The sequence below is a fragment of the Schistocerca americana genome, chromosome 7 (genome assembly GCF_021461395.2).
Source record: "Schistocerca americana isolate TAMUIC-IGC-003095 chromosome 7, iqSchAmer2.1, whole genome shotgun sequence".
In the NCBI taxonomy this organism is placed as follows: domain Eukaryota; kingdom Metazoa; phylum Arthropoda; class Insecta; order Orthoptera; family Acrididae; genus Schistocerca; species Schistocerca americana.
This window is the reverse complement of record NC_060125.1, coordinates 596,920,429-596,939,379: the sequence shown is the minus strand read 5'-3', so window position 1 is coordinate 596,939,379 and position 18,951 is coordinate 596,920,429. Positions and strand designations below refer to the sequence as shown.

General features: G+C 44.8%; 1 protein-coding gene across 1 annotated transcript in view; it reads right to left on the bottom strand.

Moving 5' to 3' along the window:
• Positions 1–18,951, bottom strand: part of LOC124623136 (transient receptor potential protein) — a gene marked incomplete at its 3' end in the record, with an annotated part of 258,350 nt that overhangs the window by 12,897 nt on the left and 226,502 nt on the right. The window contains exons 16-17 of the mRNA XM_047148927.1: positions 16,131–16,353; positions 6,053–6,320 (exon numbers count right to left, since the gene is read on the bottom strand). Coding sequence (XP_047004883.1) covers positions 6,053–6,320; positions 16,131–16,353 — 491 coding nt within the window. The remainder of the gene's footprint in view (positions 1–6,052; positions 6,321–16,130; positions 16,354–18,951) is intronic.

Sequence of the window (18,951 nt, the reverse complement as noted above, 5' to 3'; positions counted from 1 at the left end):
GAAATCTAGCGTTTTTCTTCTAGTACTAATGTGTGGATGACTTCTTACTCTTCCTTGTTTCGAGTAAATTTCCACTTTTCACACCATACAGATATCTTGTTTAAATCACTTAGCCATTACACCGCTGCCAGTTGCTGCTATAAATGCTAATAGCTCGCGCTGCGAAGAGTAGGAGAATGCGAACAGGTGTCATTATGACGCAGGCCTATTGGAACACGCTCAGATTTTCCTAGAAAATTTTAGACGAAAGTCTGAGGACGTGAGAGGACAAGTTTCCAGTTCAGACGTACGACGGCAGGGCGAAACGGTCTCGGCCCAACATTAAAAACTATGCTATTTAGGTAAAAACGACAATAATTTAGTTGTGGGTTTCTAAGAAAACAGGTCACTCTGCGAATAATGAGCGTCCTTTTCCGAGAATGAACCGTATGTAGTGTCCTCGACGGATCAGGAGCTGCTTAATCAACCAGTTTACCGCAGTAAAACTGAATACAATACAGGAAAATGAAACAATACAGTCTCCAGCTACTTCGATAGTGTCACATCGCAATGCTTTAATGACAGAGGCGTTTCTAGGCGCTTCAGTCTGGAACCGTGCGACCGCTACGGTCGCAGGTTCGAATCCTGCCTTGGGCATAGATGTGTGTGATGTCCTTAGGTTAGTTAGGTTTAAGTAGTTCTGAGTTCTAGGGGACTGATGACCTCAGATGTTAAGCCCCACAGTGCTCAGAGCCATTTTGAACAGAGGCTGGGGCAGTAGGACAGAATAGTCACATTTCAATGTCAACAATGTTTGAAAACGGAATGTACATGATTTCTCCCGCCTACTCAACGCCGTTTCTGTGTTAGTGTCTAGCAGTGCTCCCGAAGCTGTAAACACTTGTCAAATGACTTATAGCCGCTCTACATAGTTACTTGTACACTTTCACTGTAAAACTACAGGATGGAAAAATGCAGCATCGAGACAATATCATCTCATAACTGAAACAAATTGAAATAATAGATTAATTTTGTTGCTGTTACTTATGAAAGGAATTTTCATTTACATTTTTCAGTATTCTCACAGGATTCAGTAATGTGATTCAATTAAAACTCATTCAGTTGTAATGGACGCTAGATTCCACACTTTGTGTGTAAAAACGCAAAACACTGAAAGACGTGCACAATATCTTGATAGTCGTCAACCTGTAGCACCTCAGCTCAAAGTGGTAGTTAAAATATGTAAATTGAGCTACTTCACACAAATCAAAGAACTTATATATTAAACTGTGTGCTGATGTAAGCTGTCGCTAGCGCACCGGTCGGCAAAGAGGTTGCAAGAAGATCGATAGTGGGCGCTGAATCAAGTGGTCGTTGAGGAGAGAGGCCAAAGACAGACTCGCAAGCAGTGCGCTGCCAACGCTCTCTCGACCGCCAATATTCGGATCGCCGCCGCAGACTGGAGAGCCCAGTCAGTCACAGACAGTCACCACAGTCAGCTGCAGTCGCAGACAGGTCAGTCACTCGGTCAGTTACTATTCTAGTTGGCATCTGTCAGTTCATGTCACTGGCTATGAGTGTAGTGTTTATAGTGGGACTTGTAGTTCACGACCAGTGAGGCTGACGTGGACTATTACGGAAGAGCTCGTAGCATAGCAACTTTGTTAAAGATAGGTAGCTTCTTGTTCTTATGAGTAAAGAATTATGTTAACAAATGTGTGTAGTTGTGTTGTAGGTACAGGATACTGGCCACCAAACAACATCCTCTCTCTGGCTTCCCCTGGTACAGGAATCTATTGTGTCAACGGCCACACAAAAGAATGTAAAGCCAATATCAATAGGATACCTACACTATTTGATCAAAAGTACCTGGACACCTCATGTAACACGGATTGGCCACTCATCGCGAGATGCGGACCTGTCGGTGTTAAAGACGGTGCAGAGTATTTTGTTGTCAGCAGAGCAGCAGAAACAGCAAGATCGGTCAGCTTGGAGAGGTCAGTGACTTCGACCATGGACTAGTCACCTGATGTCACCCGAGTAACAAATCCATCAGGGACATTTAGACCCTTTAAAGCTGCCCAGGTCGAATGGTGCTGGTGTGACTGTGAAATAGAAATGCAGAGGAACAACCACAGCTGAAGCAACACCAGACAGATCTCCTGTACTGATAGACAGGGACTGTCGAGCCTTGCGTAGAATGGCTGTAAAAAGTCGCATGAAATCAGCGTAAGAAATCACTCGTGGGTTCCACAATTCAGCCAGCAGTCCAGCTACCACAGCGACTGTGTGTAGGGGCTTCAGGAAGAATGGGGTGCAACGGTAGAGCAGCAGCTCACACACACAGGTCTGTGGTCAGCGCTGAGGGGCGCTTGAGGTGGTGCAAAAAGCGGTGCCACAGGACAGCTGATCACTGGAAACGAATTATTTTGAGTGACGTATCGTTCCGAACACAGTGGCAGTCCAATGGAAGGGTTTGGGTTTGGCAAATGCCTTGAAAACATTACCTTCCAACACATGTAGTGTCAGCACTGAAGTACGGAAACAAACACATTTTACGACTTTGTGCACTGCGTACGGTAGAGGAACAGTTCGCAGAGGATGGCTGTTTGTATCGACGTGACATCGCACTCTGTCATGAAGCAGCATCTGTGAGGCAAGGGTTTGTGGACAATAAAGTTCCTGACTCGGGCTGGTCTACCCATAGTCCCGACATGAATCCAATAGACCATCTTTGGGATAAGTTGTAACGTCGGCTTCGGTCCAGACCCCAGCGTCCCGCATTACCAGTGTCTCTGGTGTCGGCTCTTGAGGAAGAACAGGCTGCCATTCCGCCATAGACGTTCAGTAACTTCATTGAAAGTTGTAAGTAGGCTGTTTAGGTTTTTATGTTGGTAACGCCACGTCGCGCTCTGTATGAAAATCTCTGGCTGTGCTGTGTGCAGTCTGTGGCTGATTGGCATTGTTGGATTATTCGCTATTGTAGTGTTGGGCAGTTGGATGTGAACAGCGCGTAGCCTTGCGCAGTTGGAGGTGAGCCGCCAGCAGTGGTGGATGTGGGAAGAGAGATGGCAGAGTTTTGAGAGCTGACGATCTGGACGTGTGTCCATCAGAAAAACGAAATTTGTAAGACTGGATGTCATGAACTGATATATGTATATATTATGACCTTTGAACACTATTAAGGTAAATACATTGTTTGTTCTCTATCAAAATCGTTCATTTGCTAACTGTGTCTATCAGTAGTTAGTGCCTTCAGTAGTTAGAATACTTTATTTAGCTGGTAGTATTGGCGCTCGCTGTATTGCAGTAGTTCGAGCAACGAAGATTTTTGTGAGGTAAGTGATTCATGGAAGGTATAGGTTATTGTTAGTCACAGCCATTCTTTTGTAGGGATTATTGAAAGTCAGATTGCGTTGCGCTAAAAATATTGTATGCCAGTTTAGTGATGATCAGAATAAGTAAAGAGAGAAATGTCTGAGGTCGTTCAGTTTTGCTCAGCTGTTTGTAAATGAAATACCGTAAGGGGTTTACCAGCACAGTAATTCATAAATTTTTCTAAGGGGAGGTTTCAAAGTATCTGCAGCAGAGATCAAGCAGTCATGAAGGAAAAAGGGAGAATGTACACTCCCGATATTGATAACCACTAATAGGTGCCCGGATAATTTTGATCAGATGGTGTACATTACAAAAAGCAACAAACGGAAAAGATACAACAGAAAATTGATAACCTGGGTAGACTACTAAAGCTAAGACACTACAACGCCATAATTAAGCCTCGTGCACCATATGCCGTCTTTAAAATGAACGTCACTAATTGAAAATATATAAAATCGAGACAGAAAAATTTAACAAAGTTCTTCGTGTTTCTCTGCTCAGAGGAAGTGAAGTACAAGTAGTTATCAGACTCTTTCACGAGTAGGCGCATCCAGTTTCACTACAGCTTTATTAAAATGATCAATTATATGCTGGCCAAAAGTGCTTTGAACAGTTTCCTCTCAACGAAAGTAAAGAACAACTAACTGACAGCGCTTCAATAATACAGTATGTTAAGGAAATAGTTATCTTAGAGTACTCAATAAGGCTCACATATAAATTCGAAACTATGGTATAAATGACAGTCATCGATTTAAAGTAAAATCTAACAGCAAATTTAACAAAAATGCGACTGAAGATCGTAGAATTAACTTTCTCTAGAAGGTGAAATCATTATGACAAAAGAACTAAGAGAGCATATAAAATATTTAAATGTGCTGCTGAGTGAAACATGTTGTTGTCCTCTTCAGTCCAGAGACTGGTTCGATGCACCTCTCTGTACTACTCTACATTGTGAAAGCCTCTTTATCTCCAAGTAACTACTGCAACATACACCCTTCTGAATCTGCTTAGTGTATTCATCTCTTGGTCTCCCTGTAGTATTTTTACCGTCCACGCTTCCTCCAATACTAAATTGGTGATTCCTTGATGCCTCGGAACATGTCCTACCAACCAATTCCTTCATGTAGTCAAATTGTACCACTAACTCCTCTTCTCCCCAGTTCTACTCAGTACCTCCTCATTAGTTATGTGAGAGTCTTTAACATTCTTCTGCACCACCACATTTCGAAAGCTTTTATTCTCTTCTTGTCTAAACTATTTATCGTCCATGTTTCACTTCCACACATAGCTACACTCCCTAGAAATACTTTCAGAAAAGATTTCCTGGCGCTTAAATCTATACTCGATATTAACAAATTTCCCTTCTTCAAAAACGCTTTCCTTGCCACAGCCGGTATACTTTTTACATCCTCCCTACTTCGACCATCATCAGTTATTTTGCTTCTCAAATAGCAAATCTCATTTACTACTTTAAGTGTCTCATTTTCTACTCTAATTCCCTCAGCATCACCTGATTTAATTCGACTACATTCCATTATCCTCGTTTTGCTTTTGTTGATGTTCATCTTATGTCATCCTTTCAAGATACTGTCCATTCTATTCAGCGTCTCTTCCAGGTCGTTTGCTATCTCTGACATAATTACAATGTCGTGAAATATAACAGCATAGAAATAAGTAAATAAATAAAAAAAACGTTAAATAGGTTTATTTTTCCTACCTTAGACTCATTTTCACGTGTTTAATATGTTGCGATTCTAATGGCCTTCAATATTGTGGAATCGTTTTCTTCAATGGCACTCCTGATACTGTTGCAATGAAAAGTCACTGTCCACTTCCGAATCTTCTTCTTTTTTTGTGCTTTTACCTCGCATAGGCGCGGATCGGCGTAGTTATTAAAGGAGACGGCATGGATAATTTAAGGGGCGGCCGAATGCCCTTCCTGTTGCCACCCCGTTACGCCCAGGGACGGAATACGTGTACCCCTATTGTCGGCGTATAACGTTATTCATGTGAAATTGAGCGGAAGTTTTCTAAACATTAACGAATTGTGTAACTGAGGCAGGACTGGGGTGTCATCCTAGTATTCACCTAGTGGGATGGGGGAAACCACCTAACAACTACGTCCAGGCTGACCGGCACATCGATCCTTGTCGTTAATCCGCCTGGTAGATTCGATCCGGGGTCGGCTCAACGGCGACCCCGGCGCTTTAACACGTGCGGATTCGCTGTCCACTTCCGAATCAAAGAGCACTACAGATGCAACCGGGACCACAGCAGGTGCTTACAGCCAGCTGAGCTCTGCGCACACTGCGTGAGCGATAGAGATAGAGAATACCCCAAAATTATGGGCTCTGGGAACAAACCAACTTTCCTCAGCGCAACAAGAGGTGCCCTGGTGAAAATTCGAACACGGATGTTGCAATGATTAACGAGAGAAGCAGCACCGTGGAACATCTCACCACTCAGTTCAACACTGCTTTAGCGGACGGTATGTGCGCGACGACCACTGCAACACTTTCACAAGACGTCCCACGCTTGAGGACGATATGGAGGCGACATTAAGACTGTGATCATAACTCACTGACCTCATACATTGTATTCCTATCGTGAATCGCACACGGTGCTCGGTACTTACCGAAGTGTCGATAAGTGACGTGTGGCGGAGGGCTCTTTTGTCGGAGTGAGCGGAACGTACCTGCGTAAACTCTGGCGGCTGCTGCGGCGTGTCTGCGCTTCCGTCGTGGAACCGATGGGGTCTCGCGCCACGGTGTTCTTGCGCACCATGGCGTTCCAGTCCTTCTTCTTGGAGCTGGTTCGCTTCCCGATGGCCTTGGCGATCTTGCTGAACACGTCCTTTGGTCCTCCAGGGCCCTTGCGGATGGCGTCGCTCACGATGCCCTCCACAAAGCCGATCTGGAAGTCCTTGAGCAGCCGGCGCTCCATGACGCGACCCTTCTTGCCCACTGTGGAACAGACAGTCCAGTGTAGTCTACATATATGTATATAAATGAATATGTGTATGTATGTATGTTTCAGAATACCTGCGGAACACCTCCAGCAGTTTCACCCATTCTTGATACATGTGTGTCATAGTACCAGAAGACAAGTACTGTGAGGGTAAGACGTCCCAAGATCTTCCCATTTTTGGAGGTGGGGTGAGAAAGCAGTGATACCTGAACATCACTGTGCAACGCCTGGGCCAGTATCTTCCACATAGTAAGAATATGACTTACTACATGGAAGAAATACCAGGGTGTGGAGGGGGGGGGGGGGGGGGGTAGGTATAAAGCTGATGGGAAAGATGTGACTTGTTAAAATAATCTAAAACGATGAATAGATGTCTAATCCGTAGTATTCGAGGCTGCTAATGTGAATGGTAACCGTCCTGTTGCTGACTGGACCATAGGGGTGGGACTGGTTGTTCGAACAGGTGACATGAACAGTATAAGTATTAAATGTGTTGAGCTGTTTTAAGGAAACTTGGTACATATGTCATTCACTGTCCGGAAAACAGCAGGAGTAAGAAATACGTAGCACTCCTATGATTGGTAGTGGGATGGGACACGGAAAATAATCTAAAATGACTAGTATTTTTATCATAACCAAAAGACCTTCGAAGGGACTGGCTATTTCGTGACTGTCCGGATGATGTTGCACCTCAATTGGTGGGAGTAGTGATGGGAATGGTGTGATTTAGAAATAACTGACCGGAAATTTGCCAAGTGGGTAGCAAGTAAGACATAAGAGACAACTTGCAAAATTAGTTTACTAAATTCGTATTGATCAGGAAATCACTGGTTTCCGAGCTCGCAGTGAAGTTAATACTGTGGTTTCCATGATAACGAATGCAGACTGGACAAACTTTGCAGCGTTCTTTTTTCCAGGTGTGGAAAAAGATGTTCCGTTGCAGGACCGTCCAATTGGATTCCCCGTGTCGGTGAGGTATGATTGAGTAAAAGCGCAGAAAGTATTCAGTGAAGCTGTATCTCTGAAATTACGTAAAATCACAGAAAATATTCAATGAATTTGCATCTTGTTGTGTACATGAATTAGAAGTTTTTCAGTCTTTTTGACCATTTCCTTTGCTTAAAATTTGAGCTGTTAAACAGACACACTTATTTTGAACGTGGAAGTTACAGTGGCTTCTTGTCAGTTGACAAAGCTAGCACACGATAAACGTTGTTTAACTTTCAAGTAATCTAAGTAAAATGGCACCCAGTGTGCTACTGCTTACAAATTCTGCATCGATATTCATACTCCACAGATGATGCTTCTTCCATATATTAATGTTGTTTTTCACGTCGTTTATTGATGCTGTGCCGGTAGAAAAAGTGACTGTTTAGTGTATCTTTTAATGTACATTATGGACACCTAGCGAGCGCTGGGCAGAAACGGTTGGAGTGGGAAGGCCTGCCCAGAGACGCGCGGCTCGCGTGGTACAGCGACCCGCTGTCACAGTCGTTGGCAGCAATATGGAAAGTCAAACAACTCGCGCCGAATGGCTTCCGCCTCCGGAGCTCACATTTATTTCCGATTTCCTGCCTGAGAGCTCACTGCTGCGACGTGCGACGAGGCGGCACACCCCGCAGCCGCTCGCTGCTGCTTCTGCTCCTGCCTGCAGCTCAACGTCGCTCTTTTAAATGAGGCAGTACTGCAACCGGCAGACATCTTACGCTGCAGTGTTTCTCAGTACTGTGGTATCATTTGCTCGCACCATTATTAGCTCCTGAAAAGTTTTCAGAAATGATTTAAAGTTTTGCGGACAAGTACTTTAAGTACTTATGTACTTTAAGTAACAGAATGGTGATGTGTCTAATAATCAAAGAATCTGAGATTTGAAATTTCCTGGCAGATTAAAACTGTGTGCTGGACCGAAACTCGAACTCGGGACCTTTGCCTTTCGCGGGCAAGTGCTCTACCATCTGAGCTACCCAAGCACGACTCACGCCCCGTCCTCACAGTATTACTTCCGCCAGTACCTTGTCTCCTACCTGAGTGGTCAGTGCGACGCCCATTCCCTTCAACTGATGTCGCCGTTTCTGACATAATTACACTATAATCGGAAAACCTAAAATTTTTATCTTATATGAAAGGTATCCAGCACAAATTCCACAAACTTTTTTTTGAAAACATGTTTGTAGCTCTGGTCGCTTAATTTTTTTTCTTTTCCAGTTTGGTCTACTGATATTCCTACCTGATTGAGACATATCAGATGAGGATCTGTTCGCGGCCGAGAGTCAGTGTAATCTCCGGCTCCACCATAAGCAGCGTGAATGTTATATACGAGGGTTTCCCAGAAAATAATGCACCGCACTTTTTTTTCTCAGCCGAAAACAATGCTCCGAATGCAAAACGTTACGTACGTATTATTTGAGGGCCCCTGAGTGAGCGCGCCAAGTTTCCGTCACTTCCGACAGATAGCGTTGCTGCAGGACATTTTCAAAGTTTCGTCTGTAGGTGATGTACGTTACAAACGACGGGACGTTATTGAATTTCTCACTGCAGAGACAGAAACTGTGGCGAATATTCACAAACGCTTGTGCAAAGTCTATGGAGCACCTTCTGTCGTCAGAAGTACAGTTAGTCGCTGGGCACGGAGGGTGAGGTCATCAGAAGGCGGTTCGGCGGAGCTCTACGATTCGCAGCAGTCGAGGGGACCATCCACGGCTGTAACTGGTCTGGATGATCCACTTCAGTGGCCTTCTAACACTAGCCAACATGGCCTTACTATGTGGTTACTTCGAACAGGTGAAACAACTGCAAACTACAACCGTTATTTTTCCCGAGGATGTGCAGATCTACTGTGTGGCTTAATGATCATAGATGGCATCCTCTTGGGTAAGTATTCAGAGGTCACCCTACTACAGGCCATAGAGTGGGATGTTAGGCTCCTTATTCAACTAGCTAAGAGAGAACTGAAAAAGAAAAATAATTAGATAGGACTTAGTGATAGTGTGAAGTAGTGAACTGCAGTGCTAGGAAGAACAGGACTTCTGGTCAGATAAGTACAGGCTTATCAACACAAATTTAAATAGAAGTAATGCGAGCTCTTGATTAATAACGATAAGAAATAGGAATACGGGTAAGATACTATGAACAGCATAGTGGACACATTATCTTAGACAAGATAGATACAGCGCCAACACCAACCACGGTAAAAGTTTATATGCCTACTAGCTGTACAGATGAAGAAGAGATTGGAATAATGTACGCGGAGAGTAGGAATGCAATGTGGTTTCTGGGTCAGATACGCACACATGCTATTCTTTCGACTGTGGCAGCCGGAGGCGACGTCAGGACTGTGGCAAGGAGAGCTCGATGGAATGACGTCATCATTCCCCATCCCTTTCCTCCATCTCCTGCATCCTAAGCTGTGCCACTTTTTCGGAAATGCCACAATCGGACTGCTTCCAAGCCAGCCCACACATATTTAATCTCCCAATCACAGCCTAGTATTTTACCATAATACAAAATGAAACGGCCAATCAGTATGTATCCCAGAGTCGTCTGTTGTTTAAACGCCCCAGTTGGAGCCCAAATACGACTACAGTTCGATCTTTGTGTCCAATTTGGTGCAAGGCACAACGGACCCTTAAATTAAATGTTACAATGTTACATTCACATCTAAACTGTGAACATTGTTTATGAAAATACATAAAGATGTTGACACTTCTTGGGTAACATACAGGTAAGCATTCTGAAACCAATAAAAACAAAATAAGTCATAAAATTAGAAATACTTTGGCCCATTGAACAACAACAGGCTACACAAATGGGCAAACTAAAACACACCACACTTTGACACAGCACAAGATACTGTTCACAGGAATACAGGAGACAAAGTGTACAGATGAACATGTTTTGGATTCATAGGGCTACCGCATTATGAAAAGCAAGATAGGACAAAGGAAAAGAAGAATGTTGCACACCTGGGGACTGATTTTACCATAAACAGTGAAATACTGGAATCAGTTTTGACTTAAGCTCATCCAATAGCACAGGTGTTTCTTCTAACCTTCTGGTGGACCTACAAGATCCCCACAATAGTAAACATTCATGTGCGCATCCATGAGGATAACAAACGTAACGCTGAAAATAATGACAACTTTGGCGAAGAACTAGGACATAATTACACATATCAAAAAAAGTTTTGCATCACCCCAGTTCCCAGAACTCCTGAAGACAGACATTAACTGTGGATATTGTATCACAGACACAGTCCCTTTGACTGTTCAGAAGTGTCACTAAACACGCCCAAAGATGTAAACAACCATGCATGAGCAGCGCCTATTGGACGGAAGGAGTCCGACGGCCCATAAGTTCCAGTCATTCCACCAGGAAGGAGGTACACGGCTCGTGTTGTCTGTAATTCAACCCTGATTAGACGGTCAGTACCGCGGTTCGATCGCGTCCGCATTTTTACTCTGTGCCAGGAAGAGCTCTCAACAAGGGAAGTGTGCAGGCATCTTGGAGTGAAGCAAAGTAATGTTGTTCTGACATTGAGGAGATACACAGAGACAGGAACTGTCGATGACATGCCTCGCTAGGGCCCCCCCAAGGGCTGCTACTGCAACGGATCACCGCTACCTACGGGTTATGGCTCGGAGGAACCCTGATAGCAACGCCACCATGTTGAATAATGCTTTTCGTGCAACCGTAGGACGTCGTGTTACAACTTAAACTGTGCGGATAGACTGCATGATGCGCAACTTCACTCCCGACGTCCATGACTCGGTCCATCTTTGCAACCACGACACCATGCAGCGCGGTACAGATGGGCCCAACAACATGCCGAATGGACCGCTCATGATTGGCATCACGTTCTCTTCACCGATGAGTGTCGCATATGCCTTGAACCAGACAATCGTGAGAGACGTGTTTGGAGGCAACCGCTCAGGATGAATGCCATACACACACTGCCCAGCGAGTGCAGCAAGGAGGAGGTTCCCTGTGGTTTTGGGGTGGCATTATGTGGGGCCGACGTACGCCGCTGGTGGTCATGGAAGGCGCCGTAACGGCTGTACGATACTTGAATGCCATCCTCCGACGGATAGTCCAACCATATTGGCAGTATCAATCGTCTTCATGGACGACAATTCGCGCACCTATGGTGGACATCTTGTGAATGACTTCCTTCAGGATAACGACATCGCTCGATTAGAATGGCCATCATGTTCTCCAGACATGAACCCCATCGAACATGTCTGGGATATACTGAAAAGGGCTGTTTATGGACGAGGTGACCCACCAACCACTCTGAGGAATCCACACCGAATCGCCATTGAGGACTGGGACAAACTGGAACTTGATGAACTTGTGGATAGTTTGCCACGATGAATACAGGCCGGCATCAATTGCAAGAGGACGTGCTGCTGGGTATTAGAGGTACCGGTGTGTACAGCAATGTGGACCACCACCTCTGAAGGTCTCACTGTATCGTGGTACAACATGCAGTGTGTGGTTTCCATGAGCAATAAAAAGGGTGGAAATGATATTTATGTTGATCTCTGTTTCAATTTTTTGTACAGGTTCCGGAACTCTCGGAACCGAGGTGATGCAAAACTTTTTTTGATGTGTGTAGTAAGATTGTAGGTCATTGTAATTGATCATTCCAATTCCCAGTTAGGAAAAGAGCGCAAGTTTAGAGACATTGTGGGAGAATACACAGTGCACATACGGACGAATTGGGATGAAGGATGTCTAATGGAACTCTGTAAGGCTTTTAACTTGATAATGAACTCAACGGCTTTCAAGCGATTAGCAGCTGAAACAAAAGACCTGGACATCACTCAACCTCCTCTTGGGAGAATAACAGATAGATCATGTAGCAGTCTCATGGAATCACATGTCAGAGTATTACATGGAGCAAATTTAGATTCAGACCACTATGTCTTCAAAATTAAATTGAGATTTCCACCCAGGAACACGAAGAAAACCGTCATTCAAACTTGTTAAGTGTGATTTAAAGAAACTTTCAACTTGTAAACAGCTAAGAGAAATTGGAAGCAGTGGAATATAGCAATTGGGATGAACTGAGGGACAAAGGAACAAACTAGTGAAAGTTGCAACAGAGAAAGCTTCAAGGGTAAAACAGAAGAAACGAGCCTGTGCCTAGTGGACAACAACCTGTGATTAAGTGGCGGTGCGAAGACAGACAGAATGGCTGAAAGAAACTTGCAAGAGACTCATGAGAACAGGGATAAATTCATAGAGCTGCCGAAATTATCTGACAGAACCGTTAGCAGAGTAAAGCAGCAGCGCACTAAGGGCCAGTTAACACAGCTGGATGAAGCCTTCAAGAAGAAGAATATCAGAAATTTCTGCAGAAACTTTAAATGAAAACCCAGCCTATATAGTCTACCAAGTCTTTATTTTAAAAGACCAGACAGGAATATAGCTCTAGCACGAAACAGGTGCTCAGTCTGAAGCCAGTACTGCAAAAAGCGAAAATAGCTGGTAAGAAGTATGTCGTCGTCTTTGTTGATTTTAGGGAGTTGCAGGACTCGAATGATAGACAGTGTCTCATGAAGATCCTGCTGGAACTAGAAGTGAACCAGAAGACCCAGTATCGTATCCAGCAGACTTTAAACAATACCATATTACGAAGTAAAGTTAAGAGGAACACTTGCAACAGAATTTTGAAATCAGGACAGGAGTATTAATTGAGCACTGGAAAAGGTAATAATAAAACGGTGAAAGGAGTTAGCTACGCAGTTACTGCCAAATCGTTTTTCTGGGGCAGAAACGCAATGGGCTCAATGCTGATCGCCTGCCATTTGATGAGAGGGTGACACTTCTGTCTAACTGAATGAATTAAGTCAGTGTTCTCAAACAGTAAGCAGCAAAGTTTAGAGCTAAATGTGTCTCTTAACAAAAAGAACCGTACATCACAACATCAGTGATTCTTCTTGCACACTGCACCTGGAGCAGGGAGAAACGAAGAAAACCAGCAGGTTGAAATGCTTGGAAGGTTGATTAGAACGCAATCTTTCCGAATGAATACCATTATTAACTCGAATGAATAAGCTGGAACTGGCAAAGAGCACCTATAACAAAAAAAAATGGTTCAAATGGCTCTGAGCACTATGGGACTCAACTGCTGAGGTCATTAGTCCCCTAGGACTTAGAACTAGTTAAACCTAACTAACCTAAGGACGTCACAAACATCCATGCTCGAGGCAGGATTCGAACCTGCGACAGTAGCGGTCTTGCGGTTCCAGACTGCAGCGCTTTTAACCGCACGGCCACTTCGGCCGGCTAAAAAAAAAAAAAACAAAAAAAAAAAAAACCTCCCACAGCACAAAAGTGAAGCACTACCAGAAATTCATTCGCCCTAATGTCCTGTATGCTTTAGAGTGTCTAGTACTGAACACGAAGCGTGTGACAAACACACTTGAAATCCAGGGAACAAAGATATGAGGGAAATACCGGTACCAGTCAAGGAATGCACAAGACAACGAGTCCAAGAGATCTACGAACGCTGTGAAAAATCACTGATGTGGCTCTGAAGAGACGTTTAGCCATTTTTTTTATTTATTTACACGTGAAGTTCCGTAGGACCAAATTGAGGAGCAAATCTCCAAGGTCATGGAACGTGTCAGTACATGAAATTACAACATAAAAGTAATAACAGATAAAAATAAATGTTCATGAAAAAAGTCAGCCCATAAGTTTAAGTAAACGCTATCAGCAATACAACGAGAATCAGCTTAATTTTTCAAGGAACTCGTCGACGGAATGGAAGGAGTGACCCATGAGGAAACTCTTCAGTTTCGATTTGAAAGCGCACGGATTACTGCTAACATTTTTGAATTCGAGTGGCAACTTATCGAAAATGGATGCAGCAATATACCGCACACCTTTTTGCACAAGAGTTAAGGAAGTCCGAACCAAATGCAGGTTTGTTTTCTGGTAGCTGCATATTCTAGGGAATAAACTAATATTGGTAACAAGAAACGACAATAAGGAGCATGCATATTGGGAGGCCAATTTCAAAATACCCAGACTCGTGAACAGAGGTCGACAAGAGGTTCGTGAACTCACACCACTTATTGCCCGAACCGCCCGCTTCTGAACTAAAAAGATCCTTGCAAAATGGGAAGAGTTACCCAAAAATATAGTACCATACGACATAAGCGAATGAAAATAAGCAAAGTAGACTAATTTTCGTGTCGAAGTATCACTCACTTTTGATACCGTTCGAATAGGAAGGCAGTCTCCCACCCCGCAAGGAACTCCTTGAGAAACAGCCAGCTAATCTGTAGCCTGGTAAAGGAAGCCTCTGAATTATCAAATTATTTAAGTGGTGCTCTGATATACCAATAATTTCAGAGTCAACATCTATCAGCAGTTCACTAACTTTATCCCTAATACCTCTTATATTTTGATGAAATATGCTAATTCCTTCTCTAATTGGAAACATTACATCCTCTGAAGGTTAGCCCTTAGAGGGACTTCCTTTAAGCAGGTTCACCTATCAGCTGACTTCAGTCTAAAAAAGGTGCAGCTCTAACACCAACTGCTACGGGAATTTTTCCATGAGTGACACCGCCACCGCCATCACCACCCACTACACTGTCACCTATAAGCTTAGCCAGCCTCCCCTTCTCATACCTACCGAGGAGCAGGCCATGCATAGTGAAACCCGATCTACTGACAGACCCAACGGGCACCACTGAGATGTCATCCATGCCTTTTGCCATCAGTGCCCTATCCAGCCCCACGTTAACACGCCTAACAGCAGCATTAAGGTGAGGCCGATCATGATGTTGAAACAGTTGCACGAAATGCACATTAGTGCCACCAGTTTGAGTAGCTATCTTTACCAGGCCACCACCGACATCATATCCCCCCCCCCCCCCCCCGGCCATGTGTGGACAAGCCTGCAGGATGCATCCCAGAAGGTTAACCAGTCAGCTACTCGCATTTTGGCAAAATAGGAAGACCAAGTCACCTTGGTTCCTTGGTTGAAAGAAGGGATAAAAGATGTATAGGAGATGGGAGGTACAGGAAGGGACTTAAAAGACTGGGCATCTCCCAGGAGAATGTTCAAGCAAGTAAGGTTCAAGCACAAATTACCAAGATAGAAGACAGATGCCTTTTGGACAAAGATGGGGAAGAAACAGCACAGCCGGAGGATTCGAAACTATTGGACGAGCGTCGAGATCCATGCCAAAGAGCATCGTTGAATGGCATGGTCCTTAGTTAGTCACCTTGGTTCCTTGGTTGAAAGAAGGGATAAAAGATCTATAGGAGATGGGAGGTACAGGGAGGGACTTAAAAGACTGGGCATCTCCCAGGAGAATGTTCAAGCAAGTAAGGTTCCAGCACAAATTACCAAGATAGAAGACAGATGCCTTTTGGACAAAGATGGGGAAGAAACAGCACAGCCGGAGGATTCGAAACTATTGGACGAGCGTCGAGATCCATGCCAAAGAGCATCGTTGAATGGCATGGTCCTTAGTTAGTCACCTTGGTTCCTTGGTTGAAAGAAGGGATAAAAGATCTATAGGAGATGGGAGGTACAGGAAAGGACTTAAAAGACTGGGCATCTCCCAGGAGAATGTTCAAGCAAGTAAGGTTCCAGCACAAATTACCAAGATAGAAGACAGATGCCTTTTGGACAAAGATGGGGAAGAAACAGCACAGCCGGAGGATTCGAAACTATTGGACGAGCGTCGAGATCCATGCCAAAGAGGATCGTTGAATGGCATGGTCCTTAGTTAGCCTGCGCGAAACAAGAAGAAGAATAAAAGCGTGTGTGCAGAGCAAACCTGCTGACTCCTGCATGTCGACGTTGGGCGTCGTCATGCCGTTGGTGCGCAGGATGTCGATGAGGTCGTAACGCAGCGTGGAGATGTCCTGGCGGATCTCGATGACGTCGTCCTCGGTGATGCCGAAGTCGTCGCGCTTGCGCTGCTCGGCCGTGACGTAGCGGCGCACCAGCAGGTGCATCACCGTGTCATGGCGCTCCTGCGCCTTCTCCCGGGACTTTTTCTGCACACCAGCCAACACGGCACAGCATATCACTGTCTGGCAGACACCGAGTCCTGACTATCGGGAAGCGAGAACGGACTCATCTAGGCCTCCGACTTGACAGCGAAAAGTGCTCCGGATTCTCATTACCTTCTTTTAACCTTAAAGTGGACTATGAAACAAGAATTTCGGCATAGTGTGCTCTGCTGTATTACACACACTGGACAAAAATTAGTCTCCCCTAGCAGAATCACTCTCACACCGCCTCTAGCCTTGACAGTGGTCTCAGTTTACAGAGGGAGTGCGCCTACAAGTTTCTTCATGTATTCCACAGCCAGCCGGAGCTACTCGTTGATTAGATACCGTAGAGCTAACAAATCGCGGGATACTGATTGCTGCGATGTACCTACTGTCACCAATAGTTCAAGATAATTTACACTACTGGCCATTAAAACTGCTACACCACGAAGATGACCTGCTACAGACGCGAAATTTAACCGACAGGAAGAAGATGCTGTGATATGCAAATGATTAGCTTTTCAGAGCATCCACACAAGGTTGGCGCTGGTGGCGACACCTACAGCGTGCTGACATGAGGAAAGTTTCCAACCGATTTCTCATACACAAACAGCAGTTGACCAGCGCTGCCTGGTGAAATGTTGTTGTGATGCCTCGTGTAAGGAGGAGAAATGCGTACCATCACGTTTCCGTCTTTGATAAAGGTCGGATTGTAGCCTATCGCGATTGCGGTTTATCGTATCGCGACATTGCTGCTCGCGTTGGTCGAGATCCAATGACTGTTAGCAGAATATGGAATCGGCGGGTTCAGAAGGGTAATATGGAACGCTGTGCTGGATCCCAATGGCCTCGTATCACTAGCAGTCGAGATGACAGGCATCTTATCCGCATCGCTGTAACGGATCGTGCAGCCACGTCTCGATCCCTGAGACAACAGATGGGGACGTTTGCAAGACAACAACCATCTGCACGAACAGTTCGACGACGTTTGCAGCGGGATGGACTATCAGCTCGGAGACCACGGCTGCTGTTACCCTTGACGCTGCATCACAGACAGGATCGCCTGCGATGGTGTATTCAACGACGAACCTGGGTGCACGAATGGCAAAATGTCATTTTTTCGGATGAATCCAGGTTCTGTTTACAGCATCATGATGGTCGCATCCGTGTTTGGCGACATCGCGGTGAACGCACATTTGAAGCGTGTATTCGTCATCGCCATACTGGCGTATCACCCGGCATGATGTTATGAGGTGCCATTGGTTACACGTCTCGGTCACCTCTTGTTCGCATTGACGGCACTTCGGACAGTGGATGTTACATTTCAGATGTGTTACCACACGTGGCTCTACCCTTCATTCGATCCCTGAGAAAACCTACATTTCAGCAGGATAATGCACGACCGCATGTTGCAGGTCCTGCATGCGCCTTTCTGGGTACAGAAAATGTTCGACTGCTACCCTGGCCAGCACATTCTCCAGATCTCCCACCAATTGAAAACGTCTGGTCAATGGTGACCGAGCAACTGTCTCGTCACAATACGCCCGTCACTACTGTTGATGAACTGTGGTATCGTGTTGAAGCTGCATGGGCAGATGTACCTGTACACGCCATCCAAGCTCTGTTTGACTCAATGCCCAGGCGCATCAAGGCCGTTATTACGGCCAGAGGTGGTTGTTCTGGGTACTGATTTCTTAGGATCTATGCACCCAAATTGCGTGAAGATGTAATCACATGTCAGTTCTCGTATAATTTATTTGTCCAATGAATACCCGTTTATCATCTGAATTTCTTCTTGGTGTAGCAATTTTAATGGCGAGTAGTGGATATGGGACTGAGATCTAATGACTAAGTGGATCCATCGAGGTACAATAAGGTACCTAACTGTTTGTCAGACCAGGAGCGGTGTACGCGTGCGGTCCTGTAAACACGGTTGCTGCTGTTTTTGAAGACGGGAGTGTTCGCAGTACACTCATCATGAAGATGTACAATCAGTACAATACTTGATCAAGGAGAATATTGAAATAAAATCCAAGTTCTTGTTGGCGGCAAGCTGGAAAAGTGAGCAGAAGTCATAGTATGAGAAATGCCTCAAGTACGTCATAGAACGACCTCCGAGCTGACCTACAGCCTCCACCACACTGTAGATTAAACATCTCATTGCGCTGTCGGTGCACTAGACACACTGCATCATTTGAAGAGGGGGAAAATGGAAACTAGTCCGGCCACACGGTACATCTCCAGCCAGCTACTGTACAGCTTCTGTAAGGAGCAGTCGAATGAAAAAGAGGCGCATGGAAAAAATAAGTAAACTCTTTGTTATTTCAAAAGTAATCGCCATAGATCTGAATACATTTGTCCCACTGTGAGACAAGACGATCAATGCCTTCGTGGAAAAATGTTTGTGTTTGCCAACTGAATCATGATTTGATGCACCTCCTCGTCCGAAGAAAATCGACGGGCACGAATGTTTTCCTTCAAGGCCCCAAAATTACGGAAATCGCATGCGGAGAGATGCGGGCGGTTAGAAGGATGTGTAAGGACTTCCCAGCGAAACTTCTGCAGTGTAATCGGAACAACCTAGGAAACATGTGGGAAGGT